The sequence below is a fragment of the Mixophyes fleayi genome, chromosome 6 (genome assembly GCF_038048845.1).
Source record: "Mixophyes fleayi isolate aMixFle1 chromosome 6, aMixFle1.hap1, whole genome shotgun sequence".
NCBI classification, from domain to species: Eukaryota; Metazoa; Chordata; class Amphibia; order Anura; family Limnodynastidae; genus Mixophyes; species Mixophyes fleayi.
In genome coordinates, this window is record NC_134407.1 from 155,790,535 (window position 1) to 155,811,320 (window position 20,786).

At 39.2% G+C, this 20,786-nt stretch overlaps 1 protein-coding gene across 1 annotated transcript in view; it reads right to left on the minus strand.

Annotated features, from left to right (window-relative positions):
* Nucleotides 1-3,456: 3,456 nt before the first annotated feature.
* CDC27 (cell division cycle 27) overlaps nt 3,457-20,786 on the minus strand; it is a 51,132-nt gene continuing 33,802 nt past the window's right edge. Inside the window, exons 16-19 of the mRNA XM_075176870.1 lie at nt 17,013-17,141; nt 16,855-16,929; nt 15,999-16,179; nt 3,457-5,379 (exon numbers count right to left, since the gene is read on the minus strand). Of these exons, the coding sequence (XP_075032971.1) occupies nt 5,297-5,379; nt 15,999-16,179; nt 16,855-16,929; nt 17,013-17,141 (468 nt within the window). The 3' untranslated portion in view covers nt 3,457-5,296. The remainder of the gene's footprint in view (nt 5,380-15,998; nt 16,180-16,854; nt 16,930-17,012; nt 17,142-20,786) is intronic.

Genomic DNA, 20,786 nt, shown 5'->3' on the forward strand with positions numbered 1-20,786 from the left:
CTATGCTGCTGGCATACACAAGAATCAGGTTAGCAGATTATTACTGTTGGCTTTATTAACAGACCCATGTGTAATCTAGTAATCTGACATGGAAACAGTACCTGACCAAGCTGCTGAATCAGTCAGCAAGTGGTTAGCATAGACTGAAATATACAGAGTTATGCTTTATAAAACATTTCTTCAAACAACAACATAACTGAAAATAAAAATGACAAAAATTATGTGTGTAACTAAGATTTCTGCATTTTTATGTACAAGTAGAAATATCAGCTTTGTTACTGGTTAATAGCAGTATGCTGGGGGATTTTTCTCTGCATTTGCTCCTTTCAGGATAACCCCACCCTTTCAAGCGCCTGCAATGAGCCTATAAATTGATTAAGCAACATTCCTTTCTGTTTTGGTCACAACAATTAACAAGAAGCACTTTAAAATGCAGTGCTTTTAAACTTATGTACCTTGCATATTAAAAGGCCAGGAAAAGACTTGAAAACAAAAATATATGATTAGCTTTATCAGCTTAAAATGCTCTAAAACATCCCTGAAAACTTTTATAAGCAGCTAAAAACCCTTCTAAAATGAAGGTGTAAAACAAGCCTAAGGGTTCATTCTGAAGATCAGATTGCTGTGCTGCGTTCCATAAATCAAGGAAATGGATTGGCAAAATAAAGCAAGCTAGGAATTCGTCAAATGAACAAAATACAAGATCTGCATTATAGCCTTGCATCCCAGGCCATGCTATCTATTTCATTACGGTCTGTGTGGATAGTACATGCATCAAGGTATAATAGTCTGCCACATATATGTATCATAATCAATGTATAATAACTATAGTTTTCTGTCATTTTGACTAAGTACTGTACACTTTTTTGGAGGGGGGGAATCCATATCATTCTTCTATAATTCATGGTAACCTTATTTGCTGCCTATCAATAAAAAGAAAGGAAAGAAGAAGAAGAGGAAAAAAAAAAAAAAAAAAAAAAGCTAAAAACAGTTGACAGCCATCAAAACCACTGTAAACTCTAAAGCACGTAAACAGGTATAGGAATATTTGCTCCCAATGACCACATATACCCACTAGTATTTGTCTGCTCCATTTATTTGTGGTTCAGTACATCCCTGTCCACAACTGTGAGCTCGTTTACCACCTCATTTCAAATGAAATCACATTTGATATACAGTGCCACTGGCATTTAACGCAATGCTAGGGTGTAATCAGCCTGTTACTAGTCCAACTATTATCGGAGATGTAGATGTCAGCTGCCCTATCTACTTAAGTAGTTCTTTTAAAACAATTTTGTAGCTCTTTGAAGATTAACCCTTAGTACTGCACATAATCTGATTTTTTAAAATTGATCTTCAACCATAATGCAGTAGAAGAATAAAACAAAATATTGTATTGTTTTAGATCCTCCAATAGAATGATTTACATCTTGTTCAATCAGCGTCCTCCTGAACTTATTATGTCCCACAAATGTCCAAACAAAATAGAGACACACCACTAGTGCAAAGTTTGGGCGATCACTGGTGTGAACTACTTGATTTCAAACGTTAGTGACACTGCATGCAAACATTAATGTATTTGACAAGGGGTGATTAACAAGAACTTGTACTTCAGGTGAGGTCAATGGACATTCGGCTTTCTCTGCGGGAAAAAGAAAAAAAGAGCAAGCAGCACTCAAAAATCCCCACACACGAGTAGTTGATAGCGCTAGCAAAATACAAGTATTTTGAAGTCAGTGGCTAGGAGGCCTAACCCCTATTATAATTCATATATGTAAAAAAACAAACAAACAAACAAAAACCATTTAGCTATAAAATAAGTAGGTTCAATAGCTGAATACACTTTTTATTATACATCAAGAGTAATAGTATTATCATACTAATTGTATAATAATACTCAAGGGCAGATGTTTAGGGATTTCGCTAGTCGACTTTAAAACAGCAGTTTTTTTTTTAAAGACAAAACCAGTCGGATTTTGCCTTTAAAATACCGTTTTTAAATATGGGCGTCAAAATCGCCCAAAAAGATTTTTACTCATCGTAAAATCAATATCTCTTACTCCATTGGGGGACACTGCTCCAATGTCACGCAGTGACCCCCAATAGTAGGAAAAAACTAGTCGATTTTACAAAACCGGAATTTGCTACATTTAGCCTTTAGTCCCAAACTTTTGCAGTTTGCGGCACCCTTTGGGGGGTATTCAATTGTTTCTTTTAACACGCTAAAACAAAAAAAAACGAGCGCTCTAAAAATATTACCGTTAATACGGTAATTACTTGCTAAATTTCATCTCGCAGCTCCCTGAGCAGCGAGCTGAAATTCAGCCCGCTGGCAGCGAGTAAGTACCGTATTAACTGTTTACGCGCGCAAAATTACCGTATAATATGAAGTTTTTTTCGAGCGCTCGTTTTTTTTTTGTTTTAGCGCGTTAAAAGAAACAATTGAATACCCCCCTTTGAGTCTCCAAATTTTTTCAAGGCACCCCTCCAAAATAATTAATGAGCAGTCCTGTTTTAGAAGTAGTTGAGTCAAAAAATTGTAATCCGTATTTAGGTCACGACAGAAATACTTATTTAGTTGTATGCAAAAATGCCCCTCTGCATCCAGGCACACTGCCCCCTCTGCAACCAGGCACACTGCCCTCTCTCACGTTGCCCCCTCTGCCCCCCTCCTCTGCTCTCTTACCTCCTCCTCTGCCACGATCCCTCTCACTCTGCCCCGCGCCAGCCATAGAAAAAAAAGAAAACAGAAAACTTACTAATCCGCGTGGCGCCAGGACCCAGTAGCCTCCTTTCTTCTGCAGCAGCTTGTCACCGACGTCATTCGACAGCTGCGGGAGAGAGGAGGCTGCTGGGTCCCGGCGCCGCACGGATTGGCAAGTTTGTTTTCTTTCTTTTTTCTATGGCTGGCCCGCGGCACTCGAGTGACAGCGCTGCCGCACCCCTGGGAGCCGCGGCACACAGTTTGGGAACCGCCGCTTTAGTCTCTGTTAAACAAACACATACCAAAAACTATGCCGTTTCGTCTGGTCATGAATGGATAAAGTACTATTAAAGTACTAATAGACCTAGAAGGTTGTTACTAACAACATTCACAATTATTTAAGGCCTTTTGAAGGTATTTGAACTGAAGGTATTTAAATGGAGGATTTCGTCAGGGTTGAAGCATTTTTTTTCATGTGCATCTCAGACTTTCAATAAGACTACAGCGAGACCACAAATTATGACTGTAACCTACACTACAATACATTGTTGTTTGCAATCAACCACCAAGATAGATAGACTCATGTCAGGGTATGTAAATGTTTATGTACATATTGGTGAATGTGAAAAGATGCCATTTTCATCCCAGATAAACTGGTGCTATAGGTTTACTGTACGTTAATTAATGCAGATGGACATGAAGAAAAAAATGGACTGTAGCCCATGCAACACGTGCATACATGTCAACAGGGCCATTTTTAAAAGAAGTTTTTATTTGGATTTTTCACATCCTTAAATGATTCGCAAAATATATTAAACAGGAACCTCCCAACCCAAATAATGGAACACTGTACACTTTCCGAAATAAAAAAGGGGAAGGGAAGAAATAAAAAGACAAAATCACAGCCACACAATAAAAAGGGGTCCCGTTCCACCAGAGACCAGTGCCGCAGAGTAACTGTCTATTACAGGGTAGCTGGCCTGGCTGGCAGTGACGGGCGTGTAATCCATTAGTCATCATGAGCGTAATGTTAGAGGGAAGTTGATCCTCCTGATTTCATATTGTCACCAAATGCAAGATGACCAAAGCCGGACTTTTCCAGAGCACTGGGACTAAAAAAAACTGAGCAGAGAGAGAGGACAGTGACATTCCTCCGACAGAGAACCCGGACTCACAAAGTACAGTATGTGAAAAATGGTACTTTGGAAACATTAAGTCTAGGGCCAGTCAGATTGTTAGATAAAGAGGAGCTTGAGATGAGTTTTGAAGAGAGCAAACAAAACATAAAAAAAAAAAGTAAAAAGTATGGAGAGTGAGATAAAAACTTACAAGCAGATTTAGAACATGCATCTCACCAATTAAGGCATAGCCATCACCTATACACTGAAAGCGACCACTTTATGAGCTAACCCATCATGAAGACGCAATCCATCAACGTACTAGAAACTAATGTAATCATTGAGGCATGAGATTTCACTTGTTCCTTGTAAACTAATAGGCTCAATATTGCTTCAACACACAAAATAGCTACATTCACTGTATGAAGGGAATCTAGATTAAGTAAATAAATTTAACCCATGTCTGTACCTTTCTTTTACTCAGAGTCTAACCCCTTTGTGAACAGAACCTAAAAAGGTTTTAGTATGGAGAGTACAAGTATCATCACTCTTGAAAAAAGTGATGCACTCTGGAAACCCTGCAGTCACATTACATTAACCTCGGGCCATCTCTTTTAATCCATCACATTTTAGAATCATTAGCTAAATAAATGTTATGAAGGCAGACATTTATCAGTCCTAATAAATGTTTCTAGAAACCCAAGGTGGCTTTAAGTGTTCAGTGATGTGTAAAGCTTGCAGGAGTGATGTTTCAGTCTTAGGGAAGGATAACCTCAAAAGGAAAAGAATGGTGCAAGGATGCGTGTAAAATCTAGTTGGAAGGAAGAGGGGATCTGACTTCAGAGTCTGTAGGTTAAAGGTTTGCGGGTTCACTGTAAGGATACGGGAGTCTATAGAGTCTCTCATATGATAACGGTCAATAGTTTAGATTGCCTCAGCCTCTCTCATCTTTAGAACCTAGTGTTGAATAAATGTTATCCAAGCATAAATTCTTCTAAATTTTGTGCTCAATGAGGATGAAAGGAGGAACTGAATTTGAAGGTGTTGTGACAGAGCATCCATCCATGAAAGGTGAGGATTCTTGAACAGCGAGCTTCATGTCTCAGAAAAGAGCCTTGTATCCCCCCCCCCCCCCCTCCCATCTTCTTGGGCAGAAACAGGAGACACTGTTGGATGGACCCTTGCTTCGCACACTCCCTTGAAAACACTAGGCACCTTAGAAGTCTGAAAAAGAAGCAGGAATCCAAACGAGTGCTACCCACATATTGCACAGTCTTTAATTCTCTGCAGGGCTTTAAAAATCAGGAGAAGGGAGGAGGAATGGCTGACAATGATGACAGAGGCAATGATGATGATACAAAATGGCAGCCTCAGAAAGGCATCTGAGAAGGCAAGGGTGAGGCTGGGGTGGTGTTGAGTAAAATAACAGTCAGACACCCCAATGCCACATGTCCAGTGGGGAGTGAGGGCCGGGTTAAAACTCATCACTCTCAGCTGCGTGCAATTGTGTGTCATCTGCATCCGTCATGCTGCTCTCCTGTGATTCATCGGTTCCCACTTGAAAGAAACAAAAAAGGAGACCTCTGTTAATTATCATTAGAATGATGCCAGCTCAAGCTGACGGCTTTTGATTTGAGAAAAAGGCAGCAAGCTCTTATTGAAAGGATATTAGAGCCTTGCGTGCCTTTCTTCAAATAACCTGGCAAGAAAGATAAAATAGAAAATTACTTTTTATTTTCATTAGAGCAGAGTTTATTTGTAAAGACTACACAGTTCCCTCTGCAGGCAATAGCCATCAACGGTTCCAAGTGATGGAAAATTACCTAGCTTTGTACATCAACTGTCCTATTTTCTGCATCAGGTCGCTGTACACAACTTTAGCATTTCATAGATACATAGTCACAATGGTTAGTATAGAAATAATAAAGTCAATATTTCTAAGGCTATTGCATAGTTAGGGCACTTAAAATTCCTAGTATGGCACAAAGACCAGAGGCTGCTTACAGTATTTCTTGTAGTAATAGGAGGGGGGGGGGGACCCCCCAAAACCAAACAACAAAAAAAACAACGGTCTTCAAATGGTATTCTGAAGGGGCCAACTATTGTAATGGTCTCTCTCTCTCTATTATTACATATATCTACCAATATCCACTATATCTTATCTCTTATTTTGTATTGTCAAGCTCATAAACATGCAGTACCTGTGCCATCCTTACATCAAAGAAAATCCCCCCCAATCATAATCAAACGCTCTTCTTTATAAGCCAGAGAACTGAACAGTAATGTTAGGAAGGACAGAGCTTGCTGGTGATTGGCTGAGCAAGTAAGGAAGTCAAAAACAACAAACTTTATTCACACAAAATTCCCTGCCGATTAAAAGTTGCATTAAAATACAATCATTTGGCCCATAGGTTACAATAAACGATTTTCAGAATACAACCCTTTTGAACTGAATGGAGAATGCGGTTTCCATGTCATACCACATCTATTCTGCTGAATGCAACATTTTGACAACTGAATCATTCTCGTTTGACAAGAACAGTATTCCCCATTTACTTAAAATGTTGTACTTTAATGTTCCACTGCATTTCATCCCATTAGAATACTGCAGTTTCCTAGCCAGATAATCAGAGTGTTATACCCAGAAAAGGACACATTTATCAGATGAGTGTGTTATATTTGCCATTATGAAGCTTAAAAATCACTTATGTGATTCCATGATTTATTTCTAAAAGATGCACCCTTTGTTCCAACATTTGAAACTGGCAAATAAATGTTAACCAACACTAAATCTTAAATTGCAACTCAAGACCAGCTTTTCCTGCTCCCCCCACATTTTTAGCTGGAGCTGAGAAATAGAGGAACCCGAACCCCCCCCCCCCCCCCCAAAAAAAAAAAAAACAAACAAAAAAACAACAACAGGTGAATGTAAGCCTCAGAGGCTCTGAATAGTGGTCACCACCTTAGGAAAATATTTTCCTAGTAGGTAGTGCAGGTCTAAACATGATAATGGTGACCAGTTTACATCTATTTTTTTGTAAATTTACAAACGTTTGGACTTTACAGGAAGGTGTTCTAAAAGTGAGCAACCACCGAAAATTATTCTATGGTTAATCAAGCATAAAAAAAAAAAATCATCAAAGTCTCATTGAATTCAAATAAGGAAAAAAGTACATGTCTTCTTCCCAAGATTGATAAATATTTAAATTAATTAATTGGTTTATCATTTTAAGCACCTGTAAACTCCAAAATCCCCAGATTTCAATTATGATTAACAATTACATGATATCATCTGATCATACCTTCCTTTAAAATGAAAAAAATATATACACACACATTGACTATTCACCAATGGGTGAAGAGGAGGAAAAAAACCAAAAAGACTGTAAAAAAAATATTGTCAATTTACTTCCACAGTCTGTAGCTTCCTACTCATGTTATGATATCACAACACTGCCCTATATCAAACAGTAGTCCTGTCCTCGGTGGCAGTCATTATTGCGAGGAACATAATGTGGACACTTAACCTGCCGTGATTTGGCAGGCTAAATGCTCGCACTTACATTATGCAGACAGGTTGACAATGTAGTCAATGTGATTGGAGACATATGCCGCCAATCACAATGCAGACATTAAAAGACCAATGCACACTTGATGCAATTGTTCCAAGGTTTTAACCTCTGAGAAATGTGAGCAATGGGTCTCTTTGGAAGCCCAGGTAACTGATCTAAAGCAGACCATTGCAACATTGAGAGAGATTGCCAAACTGGAGCAGAATTTACAGCTCACCGTTGATGCGTTAGCTGAGCAGGGTGAAGCAGAGACAGAGGAGGATGCACAGGTAGGCAGCTGGGTAACTTACTAGGGGTAGCAGAGAGAGGAAGAGACAGGCTGGTTCTGAGCTAAACCATCCCAGCAGATTCGCCAGATTGGATGAAGATACTGTGTAAGACAGTTCAGAATTGGTAAAGTTGGGTTAAACTGCTTCCCTCTAGCAACCAGGGGAACAGTCTCTCCAGCATAGAGGGGACCAAAGTTACTCAGGGACCCAGGCAGATTGTAGTGATAGGGAATTCAATTATTAGGAAGATAGATAGGGCAATCTGTTACCAGGACCTTGCATGCCGAACAGTGCGTTGTCTCCCCGGTGCTCAGGCCTGGCTTATCGCGGATCGGGTGGACAGATTGTTGGGAGGGGCACCAATGACCAAGTTAGAGGAAGATGGTGTGTCCTAAAGAATGATTTCAGAGACATAGGTCGCAAACTTAAGGCAAGGACCAAGGTAGTATTTTCGGAAATACTACCTGTGCCACGCGCGCTAGTCCAAGTAAGCAGCGGTATATTAGGGAGGTTAATGCGTGGCTAAAAGATTGTTGTAGAAAGGAGGGTTTTGGATTCTTAGAACACTGGGCTGATTTCTCGTTTAGTTGCCATCTTTAATATTGAGATGGACTGCACCTGAAAGAGGAGGGGGCTGTTGTGCTAGGAAAGAGGATTGTTAGAAGGTTGAAGGAGATTGTAAAACTAGGCTTCGGGGGGAGTAAGTATTTATGGGATAGACATTGAGAGTAGTAAGAAGGAATTTAACAAGAGTCAAGGGGGTGGAGAGGCGGGAAAGGGAAGCATGCTGTTAAGGAGAGGCCCTTGTTACAGCAAAAAATATAGAACTCAAGGGCGGCAATAGACTTGAGTATTCTTGCAAATGCAAGAAGCCCGATATGTAAAATGGGGGAGTTAGAACTAGTAGCAATGAATGAGCAGTATGATATTATAGGTATTACGGAGACCTGGTGGGATGATACACATGACTGGGCAGTCAACTTGGAAGGCTATTCTCTCTTCAAAAGGGATAGGGTAAATAAAAAGGGCAGGAGGAGTAGGTCTTTATATTAAGCCACAGATAAAACCAAGTATTCAGGAAGTATTTATGAGAATATTGGCAATATTATAGAGGCATTGAGGGTGAAAACATCCAGTGGAGGGGAAAGAGTTAGAGAAGTTGCCGATAAGGATATGCTATAAACCGCCAGATATTCGTACGATTGAGGAAGCCCAACTTCTACAGCAAATTGAGAAGGCCACACAACTAGGTCAAATTTTAATTATGGGGGATTTTAATTATCCAGACATTGATTGGAGTACTCAGACCTGCGGTACAGCTAGGGGAAACAGGTTTCTGAGCACGCTAAAAGACCATTACATGTCCCAATTAGTAGAGGAACCAAGAAGGAACCAAACTATACTGGACCTAGTAATAACAAATAATGTAGACGTAATATCAAATCTTCAGGTAAGGGAACACTTGGGAAACAGTGATCATATAAGGTCTCATTTGAAATTAGTTTCCAGAAGCAACGGTATAAGGAATCAACTAGGACTTTAAAAACAGCAAATTTTAATATGCTAAAAGGAGTCTATAAAGTGCATAGACTGTGACAGAGTTTTTGAAGGAAAAAAAAAAAGGAAGAAAAGTAGGCTGTCTTTAAAATGTTGTTGGAAACAACTAATTTTAGATATTTTATTGCTCCAGATAAAATCCCTAAATGCTTTAATGACCGTTTTTTTTTCATCCAATTTAGTCAGTATAATAGGGAGCACCTAGAGTGGATATAACATTTTAGGAAATGTTATAATTTTAATTAACTTAGCTCTCTTATTATTAAGAAAGCTCTTCAAGAGGTTTCAGAATAATATTTTTGACATTCAAGTTATATAGATTGAGTATATTCTTTGGTAGGTGAATCCCTAAGTATTTTATATTACGGTTTGCTCATCGGAGGCCAAGGGGTTGACTAATATGGTTGTTGTATTTTCCTCAGAGCAAGGGCAGCTGATTTTTCTATATCGACACTAAACCCTGAAATTATACCAAAATAAGGGATCTGGGTCTAGGAAACAAAATTTGTACTTGGATCGAAAACTGGGTAGAGAATAGGGAACAGAGAGTTGTGATAAATGGAACATTTTCTCATTGGTCAAAAGTTTTAAGTGGAGTACCTCAAGGTTCCTTGCTGGGGCCACTCCTTTTTAATCTAGTTATTAATAACCTTGGTGATGCCTGAGTGAGCAAAGTTTCCATTTTTGCAAATGACACAAAACTCTGTAAGGTAATCAAATCAGAGCAAGATGTAACTTCTCTACAGAGGGACTTAAATAAACTAGAGAATTGGTCGGCCAAATGGAATATGAAGTTTAACATAGATAAATGTAAAAGATAGATAAATGCATTTAGGGATCAAAAACAAGCACACAATTTTAAATTAAATGGGATTCATTTAGGGGAATCTATAATGGAAAAGGATTTGGCAGTGCTCGTAGACAGTTGGCTTAGCAATAGTGCTCAATGTCAAGCAGCAGCTGCAAGGGCAATTAAATTATTGGCATGCATAAAAAGGGGCATATATGTAAGGGAAGACAGTGCAATTTTGCCACTGTATAAATCGTTGGCAAGACCTCATCTTGAATATGGAGTACAGTTCTGGGTCCCACTCTCTAGTTCCAAAATATCTTTTTTTTTTTATAAAGGGTTCAGAGAAGGGCGACAAAATTGATAAAGGGTATGGAGTCACCAAGATATAAGAAAAGGTTAGCCAGTTTAGGCATGTTTACTTTAGAAAAGAGGCGTCAAAGTTGAGATATGATTACTACGTACAAATACATTAAGGGTCAATACAGAGAACTTTCATGGGAACTTTACCCCAAGGACTATACACAGGACACGATCACCCCTAAGGTTAGAGAAGTTTTACTTTACAGTAAGGACAGTTAAGATATGGAATTCACTGCCTGAGAAGGCTGTGATGGCAGATTCAATAGATATGTTTAAGAAAGGGTTAGACAAATTTTTAGCGAAAAAGTATATCCAAGGATACGACCGCTAATTAAATTGAAGGATAGTAGTGTATACAGGAAAAAAAAACAAAAAACCTGAAATTGGGTTTGGAGGGATTATTCCTGTTTGAAACAGATTGGCGGTTACCTAATCTGGATCAATTTCAAATATAAAGCGAGGGGGTTGCAGGATATCCAAAATAGGTTGAATTTGATGGTCTGATGTCTTTTTTTCAACCTTATCAACTATGTTAATGTTGCCGGTTCCGGGGTATAACTGCCAGCATTGCTCTTAATGTCGGCATTGTGATTGCGACATTGTCAATCTGTCTGCATGTTGTAAGTGTCAGCAGTAAGCAGCAGAATCTCTGAAATCAACTGAAAGGGCTGAGATTTAACCCCATTCACTTCTAGTTTCTGCAGGAAGAGCAGCAAGCCAGGACCCTGCACAGGTTAATAGACACCTGTCTCACTAGTTCTTGTAGGGAGAGGATCTGTACTTTGATACCTGTCATCAAGTCAGTTCTTACCAAACAGAAGGACCAGGAAGCTCATCAGCCGGTAAGGGGTCAGATTGGACTTCCTGTAATTGATTATCCAATAGTGAGTTTCTAAACCATGTGCCATCTCCCAAACATGGGACCAAGGAGTTAATCTTGATTAGCAGATCGTCCCGATACAGAACGACTGCCACTCTCTTGATCTGAGAAGGGTATGATCATTGGTGCCTGACAAGGAGGTTTGAGTATCACAGAAACAGATGATCCTTTGCAAGAAACTTTTTTGTGTTAAAATTCCATTTAGAGAATGGTGCATACACATCCAATGAGAGGCAGTTCTGTGGGCGAAAATGCCTAGTTAACGAAAGAGAGGTCAGGGAAAAATGATCAGACTGGTGCAAGCTCATAGGAAAACAACTAGCTCAAATATACAGTGGTTGAAAGAAGTATTGAACAAATCAACATTTTTCTCAGTAAATATATATTTAATGTGGCGGCTATTGTAATGAAATTTACAGAGAAAGAAAATAAAGCTGCTAGAATGGCCCAGCCAATCACCTGACTTGAATCCAATTGAAAATCTATGGAAAGAACTAAAGATGAGAGTTCATAGAAGAAGCCCATGGAACCTTCAAGATTTGAAGACTATCTGTGTTGAAGAATGGGACAAAAATCACACCTGAGCAATGCAATCAAATAGTTTCGCTATACAGGAGGTGTCTTGAAGCTGTCATTACCAACAAAGGCTTTTGTACAAAGTATAAAATAAATTTCAGGAAGCGTGTTCAATACTTTTTCCCTGTGTCATTTCACATTATTACACAAAACTTAAATTATGGACATCTGTGGTTTGATTTCTTTGCATATGTGAATTACAAGGGTTGTTGCTTTTACATTTGGTGTAAATTTCATTACAATGGCCACATTAAATATATATTTACTGAGAAAAATGTGTTCAATACTTATTTCACCCGCTGTATATGTGTTACAACAATGGAAAGCAGTAGAGCACCTCTGAAAGCATAGCACATCTAACATTAAAATAGATGGGCTAAAGCAGCAGAAGACCACACCGGCTTCCACTCCTGTCTGCTAAGCACTGGAAACTGAGGCAACAGTGGGCAGACTCATAAAAACTAGACAGTCGAAGATCGGAAAAACGTCAACTCGTCCAAGAATCTGGATTTCTGTTGCAACATTTAGATGGTAGGGCTGGAATTGGCGTGATCAACACAAATCCATGGATCCATCCTGCCTGGTCAACGGTGCAGGCTGGTGGTTGTGGTGTTGTAATGGTGTGGGGAATATTTTCTTGGCACTTAAGGCCCCTTAATACCAGCTGAGCATCGTTTAAATGCCACAGCCTATCTAGGTATTGCTGCTGACCACGTCCGCAGTCTTTCCATCTTCTAATGACTTGCAATGTCACAAAACACACATCTCAAGCTGGTTCCACAACCATGACAATGAGTTCAGTGTACTCCAATGACCTCCACAGTCAACAGATCACAATCCAATAAAGCACAACAGGGATGTGGTTGAATGGGAGATTTGCAGCATGAACATGTAGCTGACAGATTTATAGCAACTATGCCATGGTAGCATATAAACATGGACCAGAGGCTCTAAAGATGGTTTCCAGCACCTTATAGTGTACATGACACAAAGAATTCACGATGCTCTGGGGGCAAAGGGAATCCTACCCAGTACTAGAAATGTGTACCTGTTGATATATATATATATATATATAAAATATATATATATATATATATATATATATATATATATATATATATATATATATATATATATATCTCATGTTGCACCAAGATTTCAGTATATGAAAACAATTGGATATATAGGTCTTTGTTATTAAGCAGCACTTTTGGGTGTAAAGTTGGCCAAAAGGGTGTTACAATTCACCTGCCCTCGCTCCAGCGCCGCGATCCTCTCTTCTTTCCGGGTTGCGGCGGCGCTGTCACATGACAGTCGGGGCGGGGAATTCAAATCTGTAGACTACTAAAGTCCTGCTCTGACGCCTGGACAGCGTCAGAGCAACTTCCTATGTACCCTGACTAGGTGCTTCTCGTGTGTCTCCAGTGTACCAGCTCCTTACAGGCTTTTCAGTCATTAACTCCAAGTGTACCAGACCCCGGCCTGCTGACTACGAATTATCTCCACGCCAAGTGTACCAGACCTCGGCTATCCTGATCCTACCTCCCAGTTCCAGTGTTATCGTGGGCTACCTCGTAAACCCTTACCTCTAGAGGCAGACCAGTGGACCGCAACCTGCGATCCTCCGCAGCAAAGCCCATCCTGCTTTGCGGCGGTTCTTGGCGAACACCAGGGGGTTCGTTAGACTCCACACCACCGGCCGGCCAGCGCTAATCTAGAGTAAGGCAAGTACTCCATATTCATTACTTACATTGCTATATAATTGTTACAAAGGGTTATACAAGAAGTGATTAGCATTACACTGGCCACAGTCCATAATTCTTATGTAAGGCTAAAATAACTAAATTTTTGTGTGGCAATTTTATTACAGACATGTGAATATTTTCTAAGATGGCTTTTATTGTATTTTGTTTTCTTTGAGCCCATCTCAGAATAAACGCTTAGTGTTTGCCATGCATTACTTCCTAGCAAAACAAAACTTGCAACCTAAAGATTATGCCAACTTATTCAGATGTATGTTGTCATCATCTGTCTCCAAATCTTTTGGCTTACGGACTTAAATCGAGGATGGGTCTGCTTTTGTCCAAGGGCACTCCATGGACGACTTAGAGCCCTAAGTGGTACTATGCAAGCCTAAGCCAAGAATGTAGATGATGAAACCGCCCATAGAAGGGGTGTAGAAACTGGTCAGGAGACGCCGGCTTTTTTGTGCATACGCGTTCCTCCCCCCAATATGGAGACACCTAAGCAAGAATTGAGGACTAAGTTTCGTTTGTACTATATTCTGACAGCTGCAATAAACCATAAATGCTCCATCGTAGATTCAAAGGACAACACCAGGAGTATCACCAGTCCCTGTAAGGTACCGCGAATATCTGATTGTTAAAAAGAGGAGACGCTTGACACACATAGTGTGTTCGGGCTCCATCCACTCAGTATATTACAGCTGTATCAAACCCGCTTAGTGGACGCTAGTGGGTCGGAGGATTCATATCTACTTTGTGCCTAGGGGTTATTTAATGGATAGCTTCCTTTACTACATGGCATCATTGGACACTGGTTGTTTATAGTAGTTTATATTAGTGCTTTTTGCCTAGCTCAGTAATTCAATTACTTTGAGGTGCTTTATCGGCATGCTGAGCGCTCATGATTATTTAATACAATAGATTTTAATAAAAAAAAAATGTAAATTTAAGATTTACCAGCGCTGCCACTCATTTTCTCTGTTTATTGATTTGATTAACAAGTTACTTAAGGTGTTGAGCTGCAGATGGATCTTGGATACTTTTTCTATATATCCTGTAATTATATAGGTTTGATCTGATATCAGTATTAATTTTTACTAGCACCTGATTATCTGTTTTCTCTGTGATATTATTAATTTTTATTTATAGGGCGCCACAAAGCATCCGTAGCGCCGTACAAGGACAAACAATGGCACAGTACAAGGTGAAACAGCACAGTACAAGTAACAGTAAGCACTATAACTCTGGGGGCTCAGGCACAGCATGAAAGAGAGGGAGGGGAAAAGTGAGTATAGGCAAGTAACTATGGCCCAAGAGGGTGGGCACGGATGACAGGTTGAGAGTCACTGACGGGAGTGGAGAGAAGCGAGAGGAGACAGAGGGCAGAGGGACTGAGAGGAGGTGAGCAGAGTAGCTGGAGAGCGCAGTTAAAAGTGATGGAAACAGAAGGTAGGAGAGCCCTGCTCAAAGGAGCGAACAATCTAAAGGGAGGGGAAGACAGACAGACACATGGATGAGATGGAGAGACGGGAGAAACGGAGACTGAGTCGAGGAAGGGGGAGAAGGGAAGAAGGGATGAGAAAGAGAGATAGCCGACCGGTGGGAGTTTAGGCATGAGACTGGAAGGCTTTAAGGAAAAGGTGGGTTTTTAATGTTCGTTTGAAAGAGGACAGATTAGGGGAAGTTCTGATGGAGCGGGGGAGCTTGTTCCAATGGAGATACTATGCAAGCCTAAACCAGGAATGTAGAGCCCAAAGTTATGGAAAGCAGAATGCTCCATATGTTTGTGTTTTCTGAGCACTTCGCTTATATTTTTGGACAGACAGGGAAAAAGAGAGAAAATATCAAAATAAAAAGCCAGCCACTTAATTCTAGCCCAAAAGTGGCCCTGTAACATGAACTTATTTAATAAATTTACTTTTCTGGTGACATTTTGTTGTGTGAAACTTCATGAGAGTGCTTTCATAAGGACAAGATAACAGGTTAGATCCACATAGGCCTCTATCTAGCGCTCGTGGAGGTGTTGTCACCTTTTGGATCGTACCTTCGTGAAGACTTTGGAAGCATCCTTTTCCAGGGGGCTAGATCAGGACCAAATTCCTGGGAAAATTCTGGTAGACCACAAAGAAATGTGCCTCCCCACCCAGCCTTGTAGTGAAGGGTGTGGGGGAAGGGGGGTCCCAAGAGCCTTGCCCTTAATGGAACATTATGTCCATTGGCCTTTTATTGTAAGGGCCTGAAGAATTGCACAACAAGCATTTTGTGCTGGATGTGATTAGTGGAAAGAAGTGCAGACAGCTCCACGCCAAGCTCTCAAATGAATAAATCTGCCACCTGACTTTATTTTCTCATGCTTCTTTATATTCCTCCTAGCCCCGAGATATTGCAATCTGCTCCTTCTTAGGTTTCAGAAGGGTTCCTCACCTGTTTCATAGGGGTAGCACTCACTAACTTGTTCCTCTTGTGTAACAACCTCTTCATCGTCTGGGAGGTAACGTTTGTCTATGGCCTCTTTGATCTGGTTGTTCGCTCCTTTGGGATCCAGGTCCATTGCCCAAGAAAAGTTCATCAGGGCCAGATGTGTCTGACCTAGCTTTTTATACACCTGAGTAGAAGGAAGGTATGAGGAGAGGAGATAATTGGAGACAAATATTGAATGAATACCATTACAGAAAACATGAAGACTGTTGAAATATTTACTGCAGATCATTATTAGTTTTATCTATCACTAAGGAGTGATAGATGAAAATTACATACAAGTTAACCCGTGCATGATTCTCATGCATTCTAGTCAAATCAAGCTACTTAAGGTGTTAAAAAGGTTCTTGTCATGCATTTGGGCCATAGCCCAGGCCTCAACCACCAACCACTCCCCACTGTCACCCCCGGCAACCACCAACCACTCCAAACTGTCACTTCTCCTTCAAGAAATATATATATATTTTTTTTAAATCTTTATAAACACTTTTAACAATGAACAAATTAAAAACATCTTAGTATACCAAATTTCAGCCCTTTCTGAATTTTTTTCCCCACACACACTAAGAATTTAGTAGGTCAGTGTATAACTCCGCCCAGCAGGTGGCGCTGCAGCTTGGTTTTATTTTTTCCACACACACACACACACACAGACTAACACACGCCACTAGACATTTATATTATAGATTATTAAAAATATTTATATTACACACACACACACACACACATTATAGAGGTGAGAATTAAGTCATTAATGTTTAAGGGTTAAATGAGTCACAGATGTTAAGCTGCCTTGTCTTACCTTTCCTATCAAAAAGTACACTAAGGATTCCTTGGGGACAATCTGTTTCAGCTCCTCCAACTCCTGAAGTGCAGACTGGGAAACAAAGTAAAACAATTTAAATAAAAAGAATACATTGTATTTCTACCTACATGTCAAAAGCTACCATGATATCATACCTTATATTTTTCATTGGCAAACAAGATGGAGGCTCGGTGGAACTTGCATAGTGGGTTTTTGGGATCAATGGAAATGGCTTTGTTAAGAGTATCCAAAGCCTTGTCTGATTTTTTGAGTGCATGCTGCACCTATATCGTAAGTTAAGAAAAAAAAAAAAAAAAAAAAGAGTTAACTTATGCTAGACACATTAAAGGGTAACATCATGCAATTTATCCTTGAATCCCAACATGACAGAACTCCGTTCCTACTGTAAATACTTCTCCAGGTCTGACAAACTGGATAAACGTGAATGTAAAACTGTAGGTTGTCAGTCACAATCTAATTGGTAATCATTGAACAGCACTTTTTGCATACAACCTTCACTGTACTTCCATGTAAAAGAATCCAATGCAGACAGCAAACATAGGAACCCTGCACTTTCCACTAATCAGGGGAAGAGGGAAAATATAATATAATACATATTTTATACACACACACAAACATTATGTTGACAAATAGATATATATCTATCTATCTATCTATCTATCTATCACATACATGCACACACACTTTAATGTGGAGCAGGTCCCCCTTTTGCAGCAATAACAGCTTTCGCTCTTCTTGAAAGGCTTTCCAAAGAGATGTTGGAGTGGATCTGTGGGAATTTATGAGATCAGGTACTGATGTTGGACGGGAAGGCCTGGCTCGCAATCTCCGTTTCAGTTGATCATAAATGTGTTGGATGGGGTTGAGGTCGGGGCTCTGTGCTGGCCAGTTCTTCCACAGTACAGTGTCGGTGTCCTTTACACCACTCCATCTGATGCTTGGCATTGATCTTGGTGATGTGAGGTTTGCATGCAGCTGCTCGGCCATGGAAACCAATTCCATTTAGCTCCTGCTGCACAGTTTTAATGCTAACATTAATGCCAGTGGAAGTTCAGAACTCTTCAGCTACGGAATCAGCAGTGCGTTGGCGATTTTACTTGGCCTGCCGCTTTGTGGCAGAGTTGCTGTTGTTCCTAAACGCTTTCACTTTCTGACAAAATCACGTAGTTAGTTCGTGAGATTTCAACCCTGCTGGATATTCCATGGTAGTCTTATTGCAAAGGTGGCATCTTCTTACAGTACCACGCTCTATAAAGATCGATCTCTCTCTATATACCTATATATTACAAAACACACACACACACACACACACACACGGAAAGACAGTGAAAGTAAATTATTTACATCAAAATTGGATTGCTATAAAATTAATGGCAAAAACAAAAAAAGAGAAGCGCTACAATTGATTCACTCAACCTCACCCTGAAACGAGCAGCTCATAGGATGGATTCCCAATTCCACAAATACAACATAACAACAAACTTAAAGCGCTCAGTCCCAGAACTAAACAACCTAAACAAAAAAAATAGATATAACACATTTGATGGTGATATCAAAATATAAAATAAATAATATGGGGATTATGAATATAAATGTTGTACTTTAACATTTATATTCAGAATCCCATATTTATATTTTTATTTTATATTCTGATTTTAATATCACCATCACATGTGTTATATATCTATTTTTTTGTTTAGGTTGTTTAGTTCTGGGACTGAGCGCTTTAGGTTTGTTGTTATATTATATAAAATTAATCAAAAATTATTTGTAAAATATAGTGGCATATTACATTTTAATTATATTCTTTGATAAGTGACATAATCACAGCACAATTCATGGATAATAAGGGATACCATACACCACAAAATCGCTCTACCTGCAGCTCTGCTCAAGGCATATTGCCGTGTAAAACAGCCATTTGAAGCAGACCTCCATATGTACCTTGATATATAGACCCCTTAATTTGCAGCACTGAGCTTTTGTAGGGTCACAAACACCTTGTGCAGTCTATTAGCATGTACTATGTAAATGATCAACTAATTAATGAAACATTTTGTCGCTTGTATATGTCACCTGTAGATAATACATGAGATGAGATATTGCAAATTATAGGGATATGAGAAGTTACTAAACAGCTCCGCTCCATAACCATCTAAAAAGGTACGTAGGCATTGGCCAAGTGCTTCTATACAGGACAAGAAAATAAGCGATGCCTTGTAATATCTGTAATAGATTTACATTAAAGGGTGCATTAATTTTTAGAATAATCCAGATTTTCTAATGCTCACTGAAATGCCAGCATCAGAACTATACTACTTACAGAGTTTGCCAGTAATGTCACTTGTGTAAATTATCACAAGAATTTAGAAATTGTAGGTATTACACGGGTAGGAACGTATAGAATCCATGTTCTAGGACTTAGGCGAAAACTTTTACAAAAGATTCTGAGGAATATTGCACCAAATCTTCATTTGCAGATTTAAATCAAGCAGGAGGCAGTGTATGAGAACATTTAACCTGTAATTCTGATGCTCTACGGCATGAGCATTACCAACCAGTAAATTAACATTTTGAGTCTTAATGCATTAAAAATAAACTTTAAACTTCTCCAGCAAACATAAAAGGGGTGTAATTTTTTTGCTTGAAACCTTCTTGTGTTCGGTGGATTCTGATTGGATGCTTAAATCACATGACTAGGTTACAAATGGCTTCTTATTTCTGGTTGGAATGAGTCTGGACTGCTTTCATCTCAAAATGCTAAGGTAATTTACTGCTTAACTTGTACAAAAAAACAACAACACTTTATAAAATAATAATAATGAACAGTGTTTATACCTTAATGCATATGGTTAAATCATTTTAAAAGAATTAGAATTTTATACATTATTTTAGGAATAACGTAGCGCTAATAGTATTATCAACAATACAGTAATTTTAACCTGGATTTTTGATCGCGGTCCCGAGGACTTTGAGCAAAAATCTGGTTAAAATGTCTGTAGTAATGGCAATAGTGCGCAGGCTGTGTTATTCCTAGAATAACACAGCCAAATTGAATTGGCCCTTAGAGGTGAAAAGGTATTTGAATAGTCATGGATAAGACAATGGGGGTGTTCATTTACTGTCATCAGTATTTTCCAATAAATTAACAAATTGTTTAATTATTGTATTTCAACAGATTATTGTTGAAAATAAAAGTTTAGGGTAATTTATGCCAAATGGAAAAAAACATCACTAAACTTAATATTTAATGCAGCCAGTAATTGAACACAGTTTTTCATCGTGTTCAATCGCTTGTTCATTTATTTCATTTGTGTTCAATCATTTGTTCATTTACTGGATTGTATTTTCCCCCAGTTTTAAATTCTATTAGGCCTATTTCTCTTTTACAAACAGATGTATGCTGGGGACCAAGATTTGACCAAAGCCTAGAAGTGGCTTCTGCTGCTATGGAAGCTATTATGAATGGCACTCCAAGTCTTAGCAAGGCAAGTCAAGAATTCAATATTCCAAACGGCACACTAAAACAACAAACTTACATGTAAGGTGCCTGGTAGAAGAGTAATGGGGCTACAGGCAGTACTACTTCCTAAAGAAGAAGCCAGAGTAGAAACCTGGATTTTAAATAAATCGCAAACTTGGAGTTCCAATGCACCCAGATGAAGTCAAAGATGGAATTTTAAAAATTGTGCATAGAGAAAAACAAGATTACTGCTGACCGCCCAGGTGATAAATGGTTGTCCCTATTTCTAAAAAGAAGATTTGCAAATTTCGCTCGTAATGCTTTACGAGCGGGATTTTCAGAGTAGTCCCACCCTTTAGGGGCTGCTTTAGAACGTCCCCATGGTAAAGCAGTGTCCCCCAGACTGGATGAAAGAGAAAAGAGGATTTATGTACTTACGTTAAAT